Raw genomic sequence first — 21,374 nt, 5'->3', positions numbered from 1 at the left:
AAGGTGGGAGGAAGGTGGGGCTTTCACTGCTCCAGCCACCTTCTCTCTGAGCTCTCTGCAGAGCTTTCCGTGTTTGAGGAGTGTCCAGCTGTTCTGAGAGCAGAATACCACCCTGTCTGGACCAGGATAAGTGTAACTGCACAACACAAGGCATATTAGGRATGTGGTTTGTGGTTTGTGTCTCGCTGGTTCAGGAGATAAACAACTGAATTRCTATTGCCATTGACTGCAAAAAGCATTAAACCAAGTAAGAGACAAGCCTCAGACATGCTCCGCAGTACAGTGGAACACAAGAGGTCTGAGTTCTTCCTGACTCATCTGTAAGTCTGTTTTCAAACAATGACTCTGTGGAAAAACATTCCAGAAATTCTGAGTGCAAGAAAAAGGGGGACTTTTTGCTTCTCTCAGCCTCAGATAGAAAAACGTGCAACTGTTTCTTTGTCTCTGCTTTGCCATGTCCATGTTTGAAGTCTCCTTTCTTCTCTCCCTCTGCAGGTCCTTCAGAAGCTCGGTAAAGCAGATGAAACAAAAGATGAGCAGTTTGAACAGTGTGTGCAGAACTTYAACAAACAGCTGGTAAGATTATTGTGATATGTAATTGCACCCTGGTTTCAGTATTAGCTTCCAGTCATCTGCTGCAATGTGCAATTAAAGGCCATTAAATTAAACAGTGACACAGGCCTATTGAAGTGACCCAGAACTCATAACTGTTCACTTACAAGAAATGACACTGTGACTTCCAGGGTCCCTGTCATGGAATCAGTGAGAGAATCACAGAATATGCTGAGTTGGAAGGGACCCATCAGGATGATTGAGTCCCARCCCCTGGCCCTGCACAGGACACACYRAGAGTCACACGATGTGCTGAGAGCATTGTCCAAAAGCTTCTTGAACTCTTTCAGGCTTGGTGCTGTGACCAYTGCCCAGGCACTGGGGAGCCTGTTCCAATGCCCAACCACCCTCTGAAGAACCTTTGCTTGATACTCAAACTAAATYTCCCCTGCCTCAGCTTCATACTATTTCCTCATGTTCTGTCACTGACCATGAGAGTGAAGACATTGGTAAAAATAAACTTGTTCTAGACCCAAGTTTAGAAAAAGAAATGGTTCAACCAGAACACTGTCTTCAGCTAGCAGCTGCTTTGTAATGTAATTTTTYCTGCTCCGCTGGAAGCATAGATATAAGAGCAACATTGTGTCCCTGAAAGAAGGATGGGATGGAAACAGATCAGAAATTTTTAAAAAATGTAACAAGGCAGTTTCAGTTTCCTAAGCACAGTGAAGGGCAGAAGAGACAAAGAAAGCGAATGGTAAAAAGGGAACATCCTTCCATGGCTGGGACCTAAATCTGACTTCCTCCCCACACTTGCACAATTCCTGTGTCAGGCCTGAGTCATTATCCTTCTGCGTGTCTGCCTCATGTCCAAGATTTTAGTGCACAGAAATATTTTAACAGTGCAGCAATTTTCCCCCACCCTTCTTCTTCAACAGCAGTAGGTTTCTGTCTTCAACTGGGTGTGTTTAGTTTTATTTATTTATTTATTTTTTTTTTTATCTATTTTGGAGGACAAAAAAATATCAAAATTAAAATTGGGTCTTTTTATTTTTTTTTTTTTTTCAACTGGGTGTGTTTAGTTTTATTTATTTATTTATTTTTTTTTTTATCTAGAGCCTTCAGCCACTCAGATGGGAAAACACCAGTGGCACTGTGGGTTTTGCACTCTGTGGGTGCTTGTTTTCAGGGGAAGCCCTGCTTCTGTCTCATGGCAGGAAATGTGTGCCACAGTGTAGCTCAGGTGGTGCTGAAGAAATCTGTTACCCCTTTTGTGGCCTGACACATTTAGGAGTTTTTTCTAGAGCTGTTAGTGGCAGCTGCATCGTGTCTGTTGAGACTCAGCAGATGTGGTTTTGTGTCACAAAACCAGCTGAGTAGGGATTTGCCACAGCTGAATGTAATGAAAATCCTTCAGTCTGCCTTTGTCTAACCAGAGCTGATTGCAGATTCCTGGACTCTAATGCTCGTTCTCTTGGCAGCAGTAGTAGCTGTTGCTCTAGAAGGTCACGCAGCATGTCTGTAGCATATCCAGCAATGATATTCTCGTGTACACAGAATACATTTAATCTGTTTTCTGATAACCTGGCATTACCAGATGTGACTTTTTTGGTATAATTTTTAAGCAATTAAGAAATAACCTTTTTAAACTCATTTAGCATCTGAAATCAAATCCTGAAATGTCAAAAAATCAAATCCAAATTTCTAAATGTGACTGTCTGGGATGGCTTTTCACTTTCCAAAGCCATGAGTGGACCATGAACTAAATTTTCCAACTAATTTATCAAAGAAGCTGGAGACTGCTCTGCACTTGCTGCTTGGGGTTTGCTGGTTTTGCTTTGGCCTTCAGTTTTCCTTTGTTGCTAAAATAAATGCAGACAATGCCTGTTTYACAGGACAAACCATGAGTGTGAATTAGCTGTATTCTTAGGATATCCAGAGCTGAGGAGTTGCCATGCCAGGCAGACCAGGGGAATAAAAAAATCAGCCATATGTGCATATACACACASAGTTGTTTTTATTTATGTGATGTGTCTAGTATAGTTAGATTTGAAATTTCTGTGATTTTTCATTAACAAGTCTGCTCCAGTGGGAAATGGAAGTCTGGAGGAAAGCTRATCTTTTGGTTCAGGCTGATGACAGAACAGCTCTGCTCTCCTATGGAACAGAGGGGGGGTGAGCAGGCAGTGGCCTTGTTCCCTGCCTGATTAGAGGCTCCTCTGACTCTGATGACTGTGCTGGACCACTTTGACACATGTTTCTGTGTGTGGGCTGTCACTGAATGGAGTGCAGGTCTAAAAATCACTTACTCATTTCAGCCAAGGTGTTTGTGGTTCTGYCAGACAGTGGTTCAATGCACATAAGGGAAAGCATTGCACTTCCCACCTCTCTGTCCATCAGGTTCATGTMAGAGCACCATCTGGGATCCCTGGATGGTAGGAACTTTTTAGCTTGGACAGATGGATTTGCTTTGTGACAGAAGAACTGGGCAGAACCATGCAGCTGCAGGGCTTGCCTTTGTCTCTTGAAGGCTTGACTAGCAGCAGAACTGCTCCTCATCACTCCCTCATCGAGATTCTTTGGCTATTAACATCCCCAAAAGTCCATTTGAAGGCTTCCCCCTCCTTCCCTTTCCCAGTGTCACTTGTATTCAGTCAGTGGCACAAGGATCTGTCTCAATATTGTCCTTGCTGACGTGGGAGTGTGAGTCCTGCTGTGAAGGTGCAACTCAGCCCCTGCCCAAGGTGTGCCAGGGTTTGGCTTCCCTTGTCCTGCCTTGAAGCGTTCACTGGAGGGACAGTGGCAGGCTGCTGGCAGCCCTCACACCTGGCACTGTGTGTGTTTCTGCCTGGCACAGCAGCTGGGTTYACCCTTGGTGAGCTGTCACTGGTGTGGAAGCTCTGGGCTGGTGTGCAGCCTTTCACACCGAGCACGGGAGAGGGGATCTGCACCCCCTCTGCCTGCACTGCTCTGTTTGGCACAGCCCCAGTGCAGGGAATGCACCTTCCCTCTTGCAGAGTAGGTTCCTTTTACAGCCAGGAGCTCAGAGAGAGGTTTTCTTCCCAAACAAGAACCCTTCAAGCCCAGCAGTTTCCATTTCAGCCCTGTGTGGTAAAACAGGATTAACAGCCTCCCTGGTACCCCAGGGGGGAGCTTCTCACCAGTTGTTTGTGTTTTATGTCTTAATAATTCTAAAGTTTTACTGAGTGGGGGCTTACCTGGAGCTGTTGTTTCAGTGCTTCCCCTCTCTGTAATTACRAAGTCTGCTCTTCCAGCCCTACATTAATTAAATCTGGAACAGGACATTACCTTCTACCCCCTCAGGTGTCAAACATCCCTGCTGATAATAAAATCTTTCCCACTAGAACTGCAGAACCAGAGACATGATGTAAAGGGGTTACAGTCTAATGTTAGGACAAAATAATTTCTTTTGAAGATTGGGGAAAAAGGGTTTTAGGAAACCTGTCTACTACCAAGAAGCAGCTGTACAGAGAAGCACATGCTTAGCTAGGGCTTGGTTTCAAGGCAAGAAAGCACAAATAGATATCCAACAACTTTGATGTTTTTCTTTCACAGAGATATATAAGTAATAGGTGGTTCCTTAGGTCTTTGGAAAGAGAGAGGTCTTCCAGCAGTTTCTGATTTTAAACGCTGCAATTTTGAATGTTACTGCTCCAGACATTGCAGTGCCCTGGGTGTAATGGGCAAGTTCTGCAGAGGACCTTCCCTGCTTTTGACAACCTCGRTGATGTGAGTTCAGATGTAGTCATTCCTAAAAATGATACAGCTGCAGGATGATAATGTATCCATTGGTGGGACTTTGTGTAACATCTTTTGCAAAACAAGAATATAGAAAAGTGATCACTGCACCTCACAGCCTGCTGTCATTCCTGCTCCTTCCCAGTTTGTGCCCCACTGAGGGGCCCCCCAGTGTAATGGATTTGGACAGCTGAAGACAGCTCCAGAGGCAGGGAGCTCGCAGGACATCTCCAGCAGCTGCCTCARAGCCACTGACCTCAAAAGCAGATGTTTCCCATCAGCCCTCCCCAGCACTCMGGCACCTCTTGTCTCAACTGAGCTCATGCTGTGGTCCTTTGTGCTCCCAGTGCAGCTGTGCTCTCTAAGCAGAGGCTAAATCTGCCCAGCTGTTGAAGTGGCAGTGATAGCAGAGCTTTGTGAGAATTCCATCTGCTTCCAACAGCATGGCCCAATTTGTTTTCCATGCCTCGAAAGTTCTGGATGAGTTYACATTTGTTCTTTTCCTACTGCCATCAGCAAAGGAAATGAGGGATTGGAAAGAGCTGGCCAGTTTTACAAACAGAAAGTCTCCTAGTCTGGGGAAGCATTGGGAACTGACCCAGAGAGAGTATGAGAGGAGAGGAATTGCGACTACATTTGCTGCAAAAGTCCTAGAAGTTCCTAGAACATAGAGCAAAAAAAAAATGCAAAAAATGTGATAGCTTGAGGTTTCATGTARTCATACAACTGATGTGTAGCCCCATCTGCAAGACCAGTTTTCTTGAATTAGAAGTGCTTGAGTGCTTCTTATGCTCTCTGTAGCTGAGAGAGTAATTGATGGTCTCCTTRCGTTCACAGTCCGAAGGCACGAGGCTGCAGAAGGACCTCCGAACTTACTTGGCTTCTGTCAAAGGTAAGGTCTGCTGAGCACAGGATTGTTCCCTCTAGTGCTGCCCTGCACTGGGAGCTTTCTGCAGCCATCCCCTGCCTGCTGTTAACSCAGGGGTGAGCTGCAGGACAGGTCAGCTTTGTCTGGGGAGGAATCCTTCAGAATCCTTCTGGACCATTTGGGATGGAATGGGATCGTGCTTTGATTCCAAACACGTGGTGCTGTCTTGGCAGATGGACCTTCACAGGGTCTGCTTGGGGAGGACAAACACAAAGGGTTTGATGCATTTGCAYCCTCAGCTCCTTTCTCCCTCTGGTTACATTCCATTCCTGTGCCTCCATTCCTCGGGATAAGGGTTAAAMTGTGTGCAACACGTTATTTTCTTCTTTGTCTGAACAGTTCCCTCTTCTTTCCTAGCTATGCACGAGGCCTCCAAGAAGCTGACAGAGTGTTTGCAGGAAGTTTATGAGCCAGATTGGCCTGGGAGAGATGACACAAATAAAATAGCAGAGGTAAGACTTTGTCCAGGATGTGGGGATRTCCAGACTCGCTCTGTCAGCAGAGATGAGCTTTGGAAGCTGTGTCTGTGCACCACATTTCTTCAGGCATATGACTTTGCAGAAGAATTGGAGGCAAGCTCAGTCTTGTGAAGAAAGGAAGGCTGAAAGGATGTGGCCTGTATTTTTGTAGGACACTGTTACCAGATGCCTGTGTGTTACACAGAACCATACACTTATGCTGAGAAGCAATTTGTTCCCCCATAGTGGCTAAATGGGGGCCCAGGATGCCAAAAGAGAGTCAGTAGGGTTGACTGTGTGTACTGCTTATATTCTGTGTAAGAGAAAGGGGAAGATAAAGCTATGGCTAAAGCACAGCCAGAGCAGCCAGCAGTGCAGCTGCAACAGCCCCTCCTGGCAGTGCCCCCAGCTGCCTTATTTCAGTTGTCCCCTTGTTTGGCYGAGCCATGTGTCACCCCAAACTGCTGCTGTTCTCATGGTGAGGTGGTGCCTGTCCAACTTGCCCAGGTGTTTTCTGTGGGGTTTGGGGCACAGGCTGTCATTTGGATCCCCCTTGGCTTGTGCCTGTGGTGGGTCCAGCTGGAGCAGCACCCTCTGCTCTCTTGTTCAGCTGTTCTGCTGAGCAGCAGCTGTGGCAGTTCGGCTCTGTGGACTCATTTGCCACGAAGCTGCAGGATTTGGCTTATCTGCAGCTGTCTGGCATTGGAGAAGTGGTGGAGGAGCAGGCAGGAGAGCAGGAGGAGGATTCTTTCCTTCCCCTTCTTTCCCCTGCAGACAGTCTCACCTGAAATAACATCTGYATCTTGCCCAGGAAATAAGGACTTCAAAGCAGATAAGTCAAACAAAACCTGAATGTTTCCAGATCAATTTTTTTATTAWCATGGAAACTTTGCATTAGGAAGTGCTGTTGCAGTAAATAATGAAGTTGTATTTCAGCTGGTTTGGCTTCACAGTCTCTTGTCCTTGTTTCTTCCTGAGCCACTCTTGTGCCTCCTGAGAGACTGACCCTTCAGAAGACTGGAGCCAGAGAGGTCAAAGGGAGCATGAATCCTGAGAACTTACTGCAGATACCCTTTGGGTCTGCAGSAATATTTSCAGCTCTCCACCTCCACCTTTAATRCCTTGTTTYCATTTTGCTTGTGAAAAGACAGGTGAGAGAGAAGAGTTATTCCTGCCAAATAAAAAGCATAGAGTGGGATTTTTTCCTAATGCTTTAACCAAAACTCTTTTTTCAAGTGGAAAAACAGGAGAGAGTGGGAATTTTCACCTACAACACTCACAGAGAAAAACAGAAATGTGGAGCCCTGTGTTCTTAAAAGTTAGCTCATTACTTTTGTTTTCCAGAACAACGATCTCCTATGGACAGATTTTCATCAGAAGTTGGTGGATCAAGCACTTCTGACCATGGATACATACCTTGGCCAATTTCCAGATATTAAGGTAAGGTTCTCTTTAAATCKTTTTATCTAGAGATAAAAGCCCTGAAGATCAATTTCTTACATCCCCGTCTTCTTTAGGAGGATGTGTTTGCGGTGTTGCTTCAAGGTCTTCTTTGAGAGCAGCCAAGATCTCTGCAGCTCTGGGTTAKGTGAAAATGTTTTGTTACATTTTTGGGGCTTAAAATAAGAGTGGAGAATCYGRGGGAAAGATGCTGAAGAGAAAATARTAAGTGTSAAACAGGAGGATCCATGAAATTCCTTATTGCATCAGAGTGCAGTGTCAGCAATAGCTCAGAATGTCTCAGTTAATGGCCAATGTACTTTGCAAGTGAGGCTGGTGTGGAAGGCAGATTTCTGTGACCCCTTGAAGTCCTGCCCAGCTTTTTTCAGGGAAGGGGAATGCTGGATGKGTGTCTTCTTGGGAGAGATTGTACCCAAGACCCGGGTTTGAATGTCCTGTGACCTTCCCTTCCCCCACAGTTGTCTCCTTTCCATTCATTTCGAGGTTAAGCAGGAAATGTCTTCACCATATGGGAGTTCTAGTAATGATATCACCATATGGGAAGTATCAGCTTGGCTACTTTCCAGTGAAAACAACCCTTTCYCCACCACATGTCTCTTAAAACGTTTGTCAATATTTATTGCTTCAGGAGGATTGTGCTCTATCCAGTGGGGGCAGGTCACTGGTTTGTGAAATGAGCCCTGAACAGCAATGTCCTTGTCTCCTGGGGCTCTTTTGTTTTTGCTTCATTTTTCCAGTCTCTTCAGCCCCTGGAGGTCTGAAGTGGGGAAGGGCTGAGGCTTTCCACCCACTGAAGGCTGTCGGGTTGATCTCTCCGGGGTGTGATGCCACGGGCCTCAGTCAGCAGTGCAGTCTCTGAAATGAAAACCATCACACATACCTGAAAATCCTGSCCTTTTCTCTCTGAATTCAACAATCATGTTTGTTTATATTAGAAGGAAAAGTTACAACCTTTGACCTGAAGCTGTCATTATGTCTGCAAATGAAGATTCTTGCTACACCATTTACTGACACTGATGGTTTCACTCTGTTGGCATCACCATGGTTGACCTCAGCAGCCTGAATTTTACCCACAGGTCTGAAAAGTATGGGAACAAATAGGTGTGCAAAGATGAATAGATTAAAATATTTGCTAGAGGCAGYTGACTTCTGAATGGGTCACTGAGGTGTTTTTCACTAATGTTCTTTCTCYGTGGTCAGATGATGCCCTAGAAAAGGGGAATTTTATTGTATTGCATAAAAACAATTTTATGCACAATTCAAGTAGTGTTTTAGAGAGCACTACTCACCTCAGCTCCCTTCCTAAAATGAGTGGCTTTGGGCTGGTTCTTATGATAAGCTATGGATGTGTTTCTCGAGAGTTGGCTATTCCTTTAAAAAGTGCTTTCAGTGGTATGAACTTAAAAATGGTCAGTATGTTTTTATGTGTGATTCAGCTGGATGCATCATCCTCCTGGAGCAGAGAGCTCATATCAAGTGTATTCAGGTGGTAGAAGCTCCTAGAAATGCAGTTGTTGAACATTGCTACACTGTACAGAAGTATAGTTTGGCTTCACATAAGGAATTGGAATTCTTGAGATTGRCAGGCAAAAAAAGCCCCAGTCTTAYGTATTTTTCAGAATATTTGARTTGTTTTTTGTTGTTGTGGTAATAGTTTTCTGGTTTTTGTTTTCCGCAAAATAGTTTTCTGCTTTTCCTGGAATTTTGGCATTACTGTGATACAAATAGTTGATTTATGAAGAGAAGATGTGTGATGATCTTTACACATTTTAGCTGTGTAAAGGCCTGTTTTTTAATGGTGCAGTAATTAAAATGCGTGATGAGTTASATCATGCATGCATTATTTTTTTGTTAAATTCTAATATGTTCTGAATCCATCTTCACTTGCGGGGCTGGAAAAATTCCCTTGGATTTTTTGGACTTGAAAAGGGATCCTCAGCAGGAATGCGAAAACAGAACATGCCTTTAGWGAGAGATTTTTGTGTGTTAAAGAAAATAATTTTTCCAATGTTGGGTGTTCACCCCTGAACAAGGCCTCTAGATCTTCTCTAACTTGAGAAATGGGAATGCAAAAAGTACTTTAGGCTTTCTTTGCAGGTCAGTGTTTGTACTTCCTGGAGTAGGACTCTTCTTGCATAAACTTTAATATTTCTGAGTGAGTTTTGGGTTGGTTTTGCAGAATATGCAGTAAGAACACAGGTCTCTGCAGTGAGCCCAAAGAACATATACTACAGCCCAAATKCAGAACAGTTGTAGAAATGGGAATTTCCTGTCTTGCACTGAAAYTGGCACTCTACTAGCTGTAAAACCAAATATCAGTGCAGGAGGGTGTGGTGAGGAAAAGTTTCTTGTGATGGTTTGGCCTTGKTTTGGGTTTGTTTGTTTTTTTRAGGAGGCTCTAATGAAGATGGATTTGCTGCAAAGCAGTAAACTCTGTTGGAGTTCAGCTGTTAAGTTCAGGTGGTGGTGGGTACCTGCAGCTGTCCTGGGAGCTCTACAGCCCTCCAGGACTGGGCTAAATCCCATYAGTGCCATCACAGGCAATGGTGTGATCGGTGGTTACCCCAGGATGTACCTTGCAGCATTTCCATGTACTCCAGTACATGGGGGTGGGTGTTGGAAATTTGGGAGCTGCATAAACACGGCAGAGTGACTTTGAGAGATGGGTGACATTGAATCAAACTCCCTGGTGGGGTAGCAGGAGAGCCTGGAAGTCACTGTTTGCCATGTCAGAGGTGAGGAAAACTCCTGCTATCCCTACCAGTCTGAGCTGGGGGAAGATGACATCTTTTAAATCCCAAATGGGGCGGTGTGTTTCCTCTATAAGGGGCATTTACTTGCCCCTCAGATTGCTGTGCCCCTCCAATGCCTTGTCTCCTGGCTGGCAGTGTGATATTTGGGAGGTGTCTTTGGGTGACCTTGGCTGTGGGGTGGCTCAGTCTCTTCGTGACTTCTCTCTTGGAGTGAGCTGAGCGTTCAGCAGTGAGTTTTGGGGTGTTTGTGGCTGATCCTGCAGCTCTGTCTGACTCCAGGGCACTGCACCAGCGTGGAGGAGTCATGTGTGGGAGATGTGAGTGGGAGATGTGCATGGCAGACGTGCCTGGGAGGTGTGAGTGGGAGCTGTGCGAGCTGCCCCAGCTGCTCTGGCCCAGAGATCAGTCCTGAGTGTGGTTTTGCAGCTTATCTGCAGGAGCCTGGGGAGAGGAAACCACAGCTCCCTGCCAAGCACAGGAGAGGAGGGGATTCTGCAAGTAAATCCCAGTGCTGATTCCTCATTMTGCACTTTCTGTGTCCCTGGGTTTTGTGGTTAGCTGGAAATSCTCCTGGCTCCTTGCCATGCCTTTTCACTCTCTTCTCCAGCTTGTCTCTGGACTGCTGATTGCTGATGCTGGTCCAGGCTCTCTGAGCTGGGGGTTGTGTGCTCCAGCCCTGGGGTTTTGCATGCAGTGTGGGAGGCTGAGGGGATGGATGGTTCATAAAACAGGGCAGCCCAGTGGGYCAGAGCCTCAATAAAGTGCAACTCTGCTGGCAGAGAGAGAGCCTGAGGCTCCTCAGCTCAAGAAGGGTAACAGAGGATCAGGCCACAGGCCTGACTGTCTGTCCTGGATTCTCACCRTGGATTTGTCAGGATTCCATTCCCAAATCTGAGTCTGGTACACAGTCAGTTATGGCTTCAGTGTTGCCTGTGGTGCTTCAGGTTTTCCCTTGCTCTTGCCATGCCTAAATGCTGGTCACAGCACACATATGCCTGTGGCTGCAGTCCCTGCCCTCTGCAGCTCCTGTCACAGGGTCCAAAATGCTCTCTTAGGCATGTCCTGAGCATGTGGATGAGTGCTTTTGCTGTGCTGGCAAAGTTCTTTTGGTGAACTTAATCTATCAAGCTTCCACACGGCCTAGTGAGCTGGTTGTTAGAGAGCAGCTGCAGCCCTCAGGAAACCCTGGCAATGATGAAGCAGTGCCTGTRGGATGCAGCCACATTGTGRGGYTTAGGAAGCARTGGAGCTACWGTCCTGAAAACATTCMTGTCACCCAGAGGTGGGGCCTCTTYGTTGGATCCCTTTCCCTGGATGGATCCACCCTCCTCCTGAGGAGCTCCCTCTAGAATGCTCCTTGCCRTAGATGCCTCTCTGGGCATCCTGTGTGGAAGATGCAGGGAGAGTCCTTGTGTGATGCTCTGGAAGTCGGGTGAAGAGAAGGGATTTTTTTTCCTGGGAGGTTTTGTAGTTTTGGCTGCTGGGGGAGATTGGTGTAACTCTTTTCTCCATCTTTCCCAGTCTCGTATCGCGAAGCGGGGAAGGAAGCTTGTGGATTACGACAGTGCCAGACACCACTTTGAAGCCCTGCAAACTGCAAAGAAGAAGGATGAAACCAAAATCGCAAAGGTAAAGCAAACAGGAGGATATGCAGCCATCCTTTCATTTCGGGAAGTCTGCATTTGCCTATTGAGCAGCTTTTAAGTTCACCTGTACCTCTTCATTGTGTTTTCATAGAATTCATGCATATTGGAAAGGACCTTTAAGATCATTGAAGTGTTGTGAACTGGTGAGGTTTTGCTAGGTATTTCCTTCTTATTTATTTAGTGTTCTTGGAAGGCAGAGTGGTCTCTGTTGGGTTGGTTCACACCCACCATCATCAGTCTGCWTGTCTTGGTGGCCAAATGCTTGGACATGGCTTTGGTCACAAGCACAGGACCAGGAACCTCTGGCAGAAAAGCCTGTGTGYCCCTTGGGGAAGCAAAATCATGTTCCAGATAAATGTTCCAGATCCTGTTTCTAGGGTCKCCGTCTCCCCATCCTAGAGCAGTGGTAAGAATGTTTTGAGCATTAACTTGAGGTTGGTTGTGTTTGTGAATTCCTTTGATATCCTAGGAGAGGCCCTTAGGAGTGTGAGTGACATCAAGGGAAATGCACTCTGTGCACATTTGATGAATGTTTCTATTGTTTTTTGGTGACAATTACTGGATAATAAATATGGCTGAAAAATTAAGAGTTTTCTCTTGTAAGGTTTCTTTCCTGTCTGTGAGTAGCTTGATCGAGCGTTTGCCCAACACTCAAATKAAGAGTTTTACTTTTAATGAGATTTATTTGAATTAAAAATGAAGTTTGCTTTTTTTTCAAATGTAGCTGAAGAAAGATAATGGTGCTAACTTTGTTCTAAAGTAGGCACATAGATTGAATACAACCCCTGAAATGAGCTGTGCATTYCTCTTGTACCCTAAGTGTATTTGAACCCATGTGCTTCCCTTCACAGGACACTTCTTGACACAACAGAATAGTCCAGGTCAGGGGAGACACCTTTAATTCTCTTCAATGTAGGCCATGGTAAATTGTGACTCTTCAGGGTAGAAGCAGAGTACAGGAAAGAAAGAGCCTGGATCTTTGTCTTTTAACCAGGCTGACAAAAGTTGTCATCCTTTGCTTAGGTTATTTCTGGTAGGGAGGAATGTGAGCTATGTGAGAGATGCTGKTGTTTTTTCCTGCATGGAAGAAATTAAGATGCATCTCTAACCTGGGTGAAAGATGTGAATTTAGTGGCCACAGTACTTTTATTGCTAAACTGCAAGTCATCAGTCATCTACTCTGCACTGCATGCACTGTGATTAACCTTGACAGACAAAAGGGGAGAGAGATTGATGGCCCAAGTGTCACTGCATCGTTTGTGTGGCAAAGCAAGTCTTGATTCTTTATGCACGGCATGAGGCCCAGCTGGTTGTGCCTTCAGTTCAAGGCAGTAATTCATTGTGTTTGGGGTAAGASCAGAATTTCCCTGGGGCGAGTTATTTTATCTGTGCATGCCAGTGGGATCTTTGCTGCAGCGGAAATGKTTTTTGTAGGAGTTGATCTGCTCAGGTTGGTACCTTGTGTTTGCAGCAGAGGTTGGCTGCCTTTAGCATTGCTGCACTCGCTGTTGCCCCAAATGCTCACCTGAGATGATACAACAGGTATKGAAAAATGTGCAGCTCAAAGAGTGAAATATTGAGAGTTAGGAGTTGGTTCTCTATTCCTGATTTAGCCTGTGCAAGGGTCTCTTAGTACTTGATGCGACTCTTCTCATTAGTCAAAAGTGCACTGGGTCAGATCTTACTGCTCTGAGGCCATAAGCTCATGCACAGGATAATCYGTGACATGTTGCATTGTCCTGATCCTGCAATGATGGGGGCAGAGAGTCCCAGGGAGTTGTGTAGGTCTGGTCTTGCCAAGGGGGCATTTTTCAGTGCCCAGCCTGTGGTCTGCCCTTGGCAGTCACGCAGCTCTGCAGGGCTCAGCATGCACTCGGCTGCTGTGGGTAGTTCACCTCTCTGCTCCTCCACTGTGCCTGYAGTTTTGCTCCTGTGACCTTTGAAGCAGGGCTGCTCCAGTGTGAGTTACATTGGAATGTGATGACAGACACCTAGGAAAGAGAAACCACATTTCTGACACAGGATACAAGTGGGAACTGGCTTGATTAAGGTTTCATGGTATAGTAACAGAAACAGCAGTGCAAATACTTTTTGGCACTGTATGGTCTCTTTTTTTCTCCTCTAATATCTGGATGTTCTTTTCCCACCCAGGATCCCTGCTACTTATTACTAAACTTACATCCTGCTATTAAAATAAATCACTGGACTTTCAGCTGTTGCATGCAAATAATTATGACGGTTAATTAATCCTGACCTCTCTTTAAGGAGCTCCAACTTCACAGCCATGCCTTGGAGTAGGGKTGTCTGTGTGCTAGGTCACTAACAACTGTATCTGTTGCTCTTACAGCTGCCTGGCTGGTCTGCAGTGTCCAGCCCACACGGGAGCATTAATTACTGCTAAACTTGGCATGCTTCAAAGGATTCATAACTGATCAGTCCCAGGATGTTTGTTTTTTTCTCTYGCCTTGGTGATACTGGTTTGGCCCAGCCTCTAAATACACTCTCTGTTGTGATTTTAATTTTTTTTATCCTAAAAGATATATGTTTGTGTCTCTCTTGTTCTCTGTTTATTTGTGTTTTTTTCTTGTTTTGTTTTTTTTTTCTCCACTCAAACATGCTCCCTCCCCCAGCCTGTTTCGCTGCTTGAGAAAGCTGCGCCTCAGTGGTGTCAAGGGAAGCTACAAGCTCACCTCGTTGCACAAACTAATCTGCTCCGAAATCAGGTGACTGCTGATCTACCTGGCTCTAACCCTGCATGCGCTATTTTGGGCTCTAGATGGTACCATGCCAGTAATCTCCAGGCAACGTTCACTCTAGTCCTGTCCCTCAGGTGTGTCCTTSACACTCCTAAACCACAGTGGGAGTTACAGTGAATGAATCTGTTCCTGCCCCATTGATTTCTACTCAGGTGTGTTCATACTGCATTGTTGTTTTCTCCCCCTAAAATGAAATGTGGATGAAGAAAGGCTATGGAATAACTCCAAGAGAGGGTGATGTAGTACAGTTTCTCCAATTACTGCTTTCATTTTGCTCGAAGAGAAACAGTCAATTTTTATTGTTGCTGTTTCAAAAAAACCAAAAAAAGGAAATGCTGGAAAATTGGCTTGTGTATTCATGTCCTTGAATAAAGCCAGAAAAAAAAAAAACCCATCGCGATTTCTATGGCTGCTGAGTTAGGTTGCAGCATTCTGCTGTTGTAAAGTAAAAGTTTCCCAAATGTGCATTGTCCTGGCTGCTGTGGTTTAAAAGAGACATTTTTTGATACAATTTCGATCTGCAGAGATGAGGTGGGCCCAGATCAGGCAATTTGCACCTGTGTGATATATTTGAACAGTTCCAGGCTGAGGTCATGGTGGTGTCACCTGGCAGAACTTGGGTTCATCTTGAGGGATGTGAGCAGCTCAGAGGAGCTGCAGGGAATGAAAATTTCAGTCCTGCTTGCAGTGAAGTGTGATTTCCTGATGAAATCTCSATCAGWGTTTCTGTTGGAACACCTTAAGGAGTGAGAGGGAGTTGTCAGCAGACAGTCAGTGAGAAAAAAATGTTTCCATTGAGCAATAAATCCCTACCCGGACTGGGTGAGCGCCAGTTACCTGATCACAGGTTCCTGTGAGCTCATCTGTTCTCATTCAAATGCTCCCATGTCCTCACATTCCTCCTCAGTGAATGAATAGAAGTTTAGAAACACTGAGCCCCTGGGTTTTTCACACTCACTTGGTGACTGTGGACCAGGGAAATACTCAATTACCACATCAGTAAAGCCTGGGGAAAGAGCAGCTGTGAGCAGCCCTGCTTAAGGTGCAGAGCAAAGGGAGGAAATGGGTGTTCATTCTTGATGGAAGGGAGGAGAACACATGGCAGAGTGCCGGGGGCTTTCCCTGTGCCTCTGCTGGCCCCTGACTGGTCTGTTTGACTGGTGGGATTTCCAAARGACTGGAAAACAGGTATGGGARGTTTCTCAAGTCACAAATAACTACRTAAATCAATCAGCTCTYRGGCATTTTTGCTCTTTTGGGACTTGTCTGTTGTGACTGGTGTGATAGCAGCACACACAGATTGCCCAGAGAAGCAGAACCTACAACTGCCCCTCATCCATTGCCCGTGGATCTCAGGCACACAGGGCTACCAAGAGTCACTCTGTAATTCCACTGTGTGGGATGACTGCCCTAMAGCGTGTGCAAGGGGCTGTGTAATCTTTCCACCCACTGTGGTGCGGGGGTGTTAATCTCCTAATACATGCCATTAATATTTTTAGTGACCACAGATATTTTCAAAACCATCCCTTTTATTCCTGAGCTAAGTAATGCTGTTGCCTACCCTAAATTTTTGTTTCTACTTGTGTAAGTATTTGTTTTTTTTTTTTCTTTGTTTCTTTATTTTAATTTTACTTTTGATTGGAAATAACAAAAAAAAACCCCTCAGTAAAGAACATGAGCTGTATTCTGAACTTGTAAGTTTGCTGGCTTGCTTTCACRAACATTAACAGGTAGGTAAAAGAAGGCTTCTGTTTTTACATTTGTATGATTTCAAGACTGAGGGTGTTAATGACAGCCCTAAATCTCATTAACCTTTTGATAAAATCGGGAGAGCTGTGTTTATTGAGAAGCTTCAGATGTTAAGCCTGAGAAAAAAAGGTCTCCTTTTACMAGCAGCTGTGTTGCTGTCTCTTCTTGCCTGATAATTTTACAACCTCCATGCAGAAATGGGGTCAGTGAGATCTGGTGTTTCYACTGTAAAGTTCCTCCCTCCAGTGTTCTGGCTCTTTAGGCCTTTAGCAGATAATTACACAAACAACACAGTGAAGTTTTTTGTGAAGTCTCCTGGGGGAGTTGCTATTGCACACTCCCAGTTAGAAATGTTAGTGACTTATTTTTGAAACAAAGAGGAAAATGGCTTAGAACAGCAAATTCTTGCCTCTTGACTAGGCTCCACTGACATGTTTAATACAGACTAAAAAGCACCATCCTTGGGGCTGCAGTGATAACAGAACAATATCTCTGTCTGTAGGGAAAAGTCAGCAAGTTGAGTCCTTCTGAGAGACAAATCTGGCTGGGACTGGTGGGGCTTGGGCCTGGAGGGAGTCTCTGTGCTCCCTTATCCCTGCCTCTTGGATATCTAAGCGATTTACTGAGCAATGCCTAATTACCACAACATAGTCTGAAGGGAAGGTCACCAGACAGCCTGAAAGCACCAGAATGGACATAACCAGACACTCAGGAGGGCTGAGATGTGTGGTAGTAGGAGAAATACTGTGGAAAAATTGCCCCCTGCCCCACAGCTGAACTGGCTGTGCTTGGCACTCTGAGCCTTGGCAAGATGGAGGGTCAGGAAAGCATTTATGTTTCATAAATGCTCCTGCTCAAACCTTCCTCCTTTCAGGCAGGGAGAAAGATTTTCTGAGATCATATTTTGTGGACGTGGGCATTATGTCCTTGTGCCTCAGTTTCCCCTCGGGGTGAAATCAGGAATCGCCCAGCCCTGGTGGCAGTGAGCTCTGCCCTGGAAGCTGTCTCTGCCTTTCCCCACCTCTCTCCATGAGCTGCCTTTTCCCCCAGCAGGGTCTGTGCCCAGGCTGATGTCTGGCTTTGGCTCTGGCTGGAAGCAGTCAGGGCTATCAAGTGCCAGCATTCCGGCTTCCCAGCAAGGTAAATCCCACTGGTGAGAGGATCCCTGGGCTAACTTAGGACTGAGGAATTAATTCAGTGCTGTACCTGGAAATGGCAGTGYTGGCTGAGCCACAGGCACGGGATGGATCCCTGATTCCTGCACCTGCTCTAGAGTGAACGTTGCCTGTTGCTGATTTTGCCTTTGCCTCGGGATGTCACAATATTCACGCATTGCTTTCTAGGTTCTTTGACCTTAAAAACAGGTAAAGGAGAGAGGGAAAGACTGTTATTGATATTCACCATGTCTGAAAAACTAACAGCATTCAATGATGCCTCATCTCCCAACTTTCACATCTCCTGGGTTGATTCTGGTTCCAGTATAGCTTGGAAGTTAGAGTAAGATAAAGCCAAAGGGTGGACTGGTTGGTTTTATTTGTTTTTTTTTTCCTTTAAAATGATTGCATTAGAAACTTATTCATAAGGGTATTTTAAGGCAAAATGAGTCTTTGTGGTCATTGTCTCTCATTCATAAACTGTGTCTCTTGTTTTAAAGACTTTTCGTTTGTTTTGTGCAAACCCTCTTGAAATGTTGAGTTTTTCAGTGAGTGTAGCAGCGAAACAGGGGTTTCTGGGTGGAAGCATCATGACCCTTTCTCCCCTTGCCTGTTCCTCACAAGGTCTGCTTAATTTCTGAAATATTCCCAGTTGTGTCTTTTTCTGGGAGAAGCTTTCTCCTGTGATCTYGAGTGCAGAGCCTTAGCCTTGCCTCTGGCAGCAATGAGCAACCCTTGGACAGGTGAAGCTAGCTGGAAAGTAGGAGCTCCTGTGGTTTACTCGTGAGTCAGGAGATGAATGGAGAGTTAAAGGGTCCTACACTATGTAATAGAGAGTGATTCCTGTGAGGAACAGGATTCTGAACTAAAAGATATTTTTAAGCCCTTTTTCCCATGAGGCCTGTCGTTGTGCATACCTGTCACTAAGGAGCAGTAAGCTGGATTTCTTTAATTAAGCTGACACAGAGAAGATAAAACTTGATTTCATAGAAGGTGGATGAATCTGACTGCAGGCTCGTAGGGAGATCCAGCTTCCATGGCTTGTGGGCTCTTTGCAGACACCTTGGGCATTGTGAAATTCCTGCTGTTGTCACATACACAGACACTTGTGCTGACCTTCCAAGTTGCTCATGCAGGGATTTTTCTATTCTGCATCCCACTGCATGGGTTTATGGGAGAATGCTAAGCTGTTATAGATTACAGGATAGAAATACTTCAATTAAAAAACTTTGAGTTTTAAGYCAGGGCACTGAAAAGAGAAAGAGGGCACCTAGGACAGATGTAGGAAAAGGCATGTGCTTGTTGCTGGTGTCTGCTGTCAGCAACAGAAACCAGGATCACCCTTTTTGTTGCTGAAAACTGACAGAATTCATCCATCATTGCTGGGATCTGTCAGTGTCTAGGTCCAATGAACAGGTCGAATTTAAACTCTCATTTGGGAGAAAAAAATCCTTTTTGGTGTTGGGGCCGACAGCCAGCCAGGGATTGCGCTTGTGGGGGCCACTGAAACCCAGAGCTGTTGCTGAAGCCCTGCAGCCTGGGCTCCCTCTGGCACAACTCATGCTTTGCAYACCCTTCCTTGCTTCTCCAGTCAGCTTTGTGGGACAGCTGTAGCAGCCCAGGATGCAGACCCCCTCCCTTGCTCAGAAGAGATGGGGCTTCAGCATGACCTTACCTCAGCAGAGAGTCCCAGCCAGGGAGGGTTCTACTCTAAAGCCATTTGGGATGGATTTCAACTCTTTCTGAGACCTGGCAAGGGACAGAGGCCCYTGTTACCTTCTTCTGTGTCCAGGCTGGAGGCTGAACTGCCTGACCAACTCCATTCAGATTTGGAAGCCAGGGAAAATTACAGAACTTTACTTTCTGAGTGTGCAAATGGGGAAATCCATTGAGAGAAAGCCTGAGAGGAGCACATTCAAACTGAAGGGGCATCAGATCACCTGTGATGCAACCCTGGTTCCTGGGAGACTCATTTGGGATGCTGGTTTATCTCATGCCRGAGTTTTGCCTGGTCTCCCAAAGAAGTGAAAGAGTCACAGTTGTCCCAACCTTTAGGGTACTTGTCTGTGCTGGAGCTGACAATCTCCCTTCTCTGTTACTAAGGCTGAAGAAGAGTTAGTAAAGGCTCAGAAGGTGTTTGAAGAGATGAATGTTGATCTGCAGGAGGAACTGCCTTCGCTATGGAATAGGTGAGTGCTGGAAGTTTTTCAGAGGGCTGGTTGGAAAGAAGCAGATATCCAAGCTCTTGTATTACTGTTTGTCTTAACCTAGACTGGGTTTCAGCTCTTTTTTTTTTTTTTCCTGGATCATCTCCATCTGTCCTAAGATTGCCCCCAGCCAGGTTCACTCTGTGCCTTATTTCCTGAAAATCATGATTTTAGCCCAAAGAGAAGCTCTATTTCTCTGCTTTGTCTGCTTAATCTCTTTGCCCTACCAGTTCTGCCTGCCCAACTTTCTTGAAAGACTTGGGAGACCATGGGTTTGCCATACCAGTGACTGTGGTAATGAAAAGGAAGGTGAAACAAAGACTGACATTTAGCTTGAGGGATGAACTGTAGTGCAGCAGAAGCTGATTTATGGAGAGGACACAGTGGAAAGCTGGCAGAATCTTCCTAGGGGTACTCATCCCAGTTTGTTATTTTTAAATGCAGTGGTCATGTCCAGGTTGGCAGTGCTGGTCTGTGAGGATTGAGAAAGTGGGCAATACCTAGACCTCCCTCCCCCTTTAACCAGCACAAATTCAGATCCTATCCCACTTGTTCTCCTTTTCCCCTGGACATGTTTGCCCTGTGCCTGGCCTTTGCTCCATCATTCCCTTCACACTTCCCTGCTTCCCTCTCTTGCCACATGTCCCACACCTGACAGAGTTGAGTTTGAATGGGAATGGTGGGTGGGAGGTAGCAGAAGGGGCAGGATTGAAAGGTTTTGAGAGAGCATTGTGTCCATTAAGTTCTTCTGTCTTGTTTTTCATTTGGCAGTCGTGTTGGTTTCTATGTCAACACATTCCAGAGTATAGCTGGCCTAGAGGAGAACTTCCATAAAGAAATGAGCAAGGTAAGGCAACTGACAGCTTATCATGCTTACCATCTCTTCACTGTTCGTAAAAAAACAAAAACTGAACCCCAACAAACAAAATAAAACAAACAAAAAAACCCCAACTAACCAAGAAAAACCCCTACAAACAAAAAAACCCAGAAACCTCAGAGATCTCAGGACCAGTCTGTGGGAAAGTCCCCCACTGCCACTCTCATTTACAAATGTGTTCTTGTTCTTTCAGTTAAGAGCTAGAGAAATCCTGAATTCCTTAGGTCTGTACGCTGCTTCCAAGACTTGACAATGTAAATGTTGCAGTAATCTTGAGGAGGAACTGAGAGCCCAGCTGGAAAACCCTTATATTCCCTCTGCTCCCTAATGTCATCCTGACAACAAAACAGCCCCTAAGCAACAGGAAACATTATAGTCCTTMAATTCCCAGCAGTCAGGGGCCCTCTGCCTTGGTGTAACACATCAATTTTGAGCCCTGCTGACATTTTACGGGGCCTTTTCCAGTTAATAGCCTGCTCCTCTCCACTGAGGGATGAGCTAAGTGTTAAGGATAGGGAGGATTGTTATAATTATTAGTTGGTTGCTGTTAACTTGCATTCAAGAAAACATGGGAAAGATGCTTGTTGGACAGGAATTCTCTTGTACGATTTTTCTTGTTAGGATTTTGTCTTTCTTAAGGAGTTTTGTATGAAGGCAGGGATTTTCCTTTGTTCCATAAGAACCATCTGTTTCTTATTACTGCTGCAGCACCCWATTAATTGCTGGTGTTGCCTGCACAGTGCTTCCAACATTGATTGCATGGGATCCCTCCTCCTACGATGATAAATCTGGCTTCTTGTCCTGTTTATGGATTGGCTGTTTCAGAATAGTCTGGAGTGACYATTGCAGCCTTCACTGCCAAGGAGAGTTTAACCCCTAATGTTGCATTTTTACAAAGATATCCAAGTTCTGCCCAAGCCCACATGGCCTGGGCAGCCTGTGAAGTTAAAGCTTGTTCACCTGAAGCCCTGTGGCTTCTCAAATGGCCATGTCCCAAGCTTTGGTAAGCAGGTTTGAGGAACAGCTTTTGGCTGCAACTCCAGAGTGAAACTCCAGCTGTAGCACAGAGATCCT

At 45.4% G+C, this 21,374-nt stretch overlaps 1 protein-coding gene across 4 annotated transcripts in view; it reads left to right on the top strand.

Annotated features, from left to right (window-relative positions):
• BIN1 (bridging integrator 1) overlaps positions 1 to 21,374 on the top strand; it is an 84,410-nt gene that overhangs the window by 35,861 nt on the left and 27,175 nt on the right. For 2 of the 4 annotated variants that reach the window (XM_057364771.1, XM_057364768.1), the window contains exons 2-9: positions 496 to 576; positions 5,149 to 5,203; positions 5,597 to 5,691; positions 7,042 to 7,137; positions 11,433 to 11,540; positions 14,188 to 14,280; positions 19,320 to 19,405; positions 20,195 to 20,270. In XM_057364771.1, the coding sequence (XP_057220754.1) occupies positions 496 to 576; positions 5,149 to 5,203; positions 5,597 to 5,691; positions 7,042 to 7,137; positions 11,433 to 11,540; positions 14,188 to 14,280; positions 19,320 to 19,405; positions 20,195 to 20,270 (690 nt within the window). The remainder of the gene's footprint in view (positions 1 to 495; positions 577 to 5,148; positions 5,204 to 5,596; positions 5,692 to 7,041; positions 7,138 to 11,432; positions 11,541 to 14,187; positions 14,281 to 19,319; positions 19,406 to 20,194; positions 20,271 to 21,374) is intronic. The other 2 variants (XM_057364772.1, XM_057364770.1) reach the window with 1 other exon arrangement.

The sequence above is a fragment of the Malurus melanocephalus genome, unplaced genomic scaffold (assembly GCF_030028575.1).
Source record: "Malurus melanocephalus ecotype Western Australia unplaced genomic scaffold, MMel_1.1 scaffold_42, whole genome shotgun sequence".
Taxonomy (NCBI): Eukaryota; Metazoa; Chordata; class Aves; order Passeriformes; family Maluridae; genus Malurus; species Malurus melanocephalus.
Note: the sequence above shows the minus strand (reverse complement) of the source record. Positions and strands in the feature narration are given on the sequence as shown.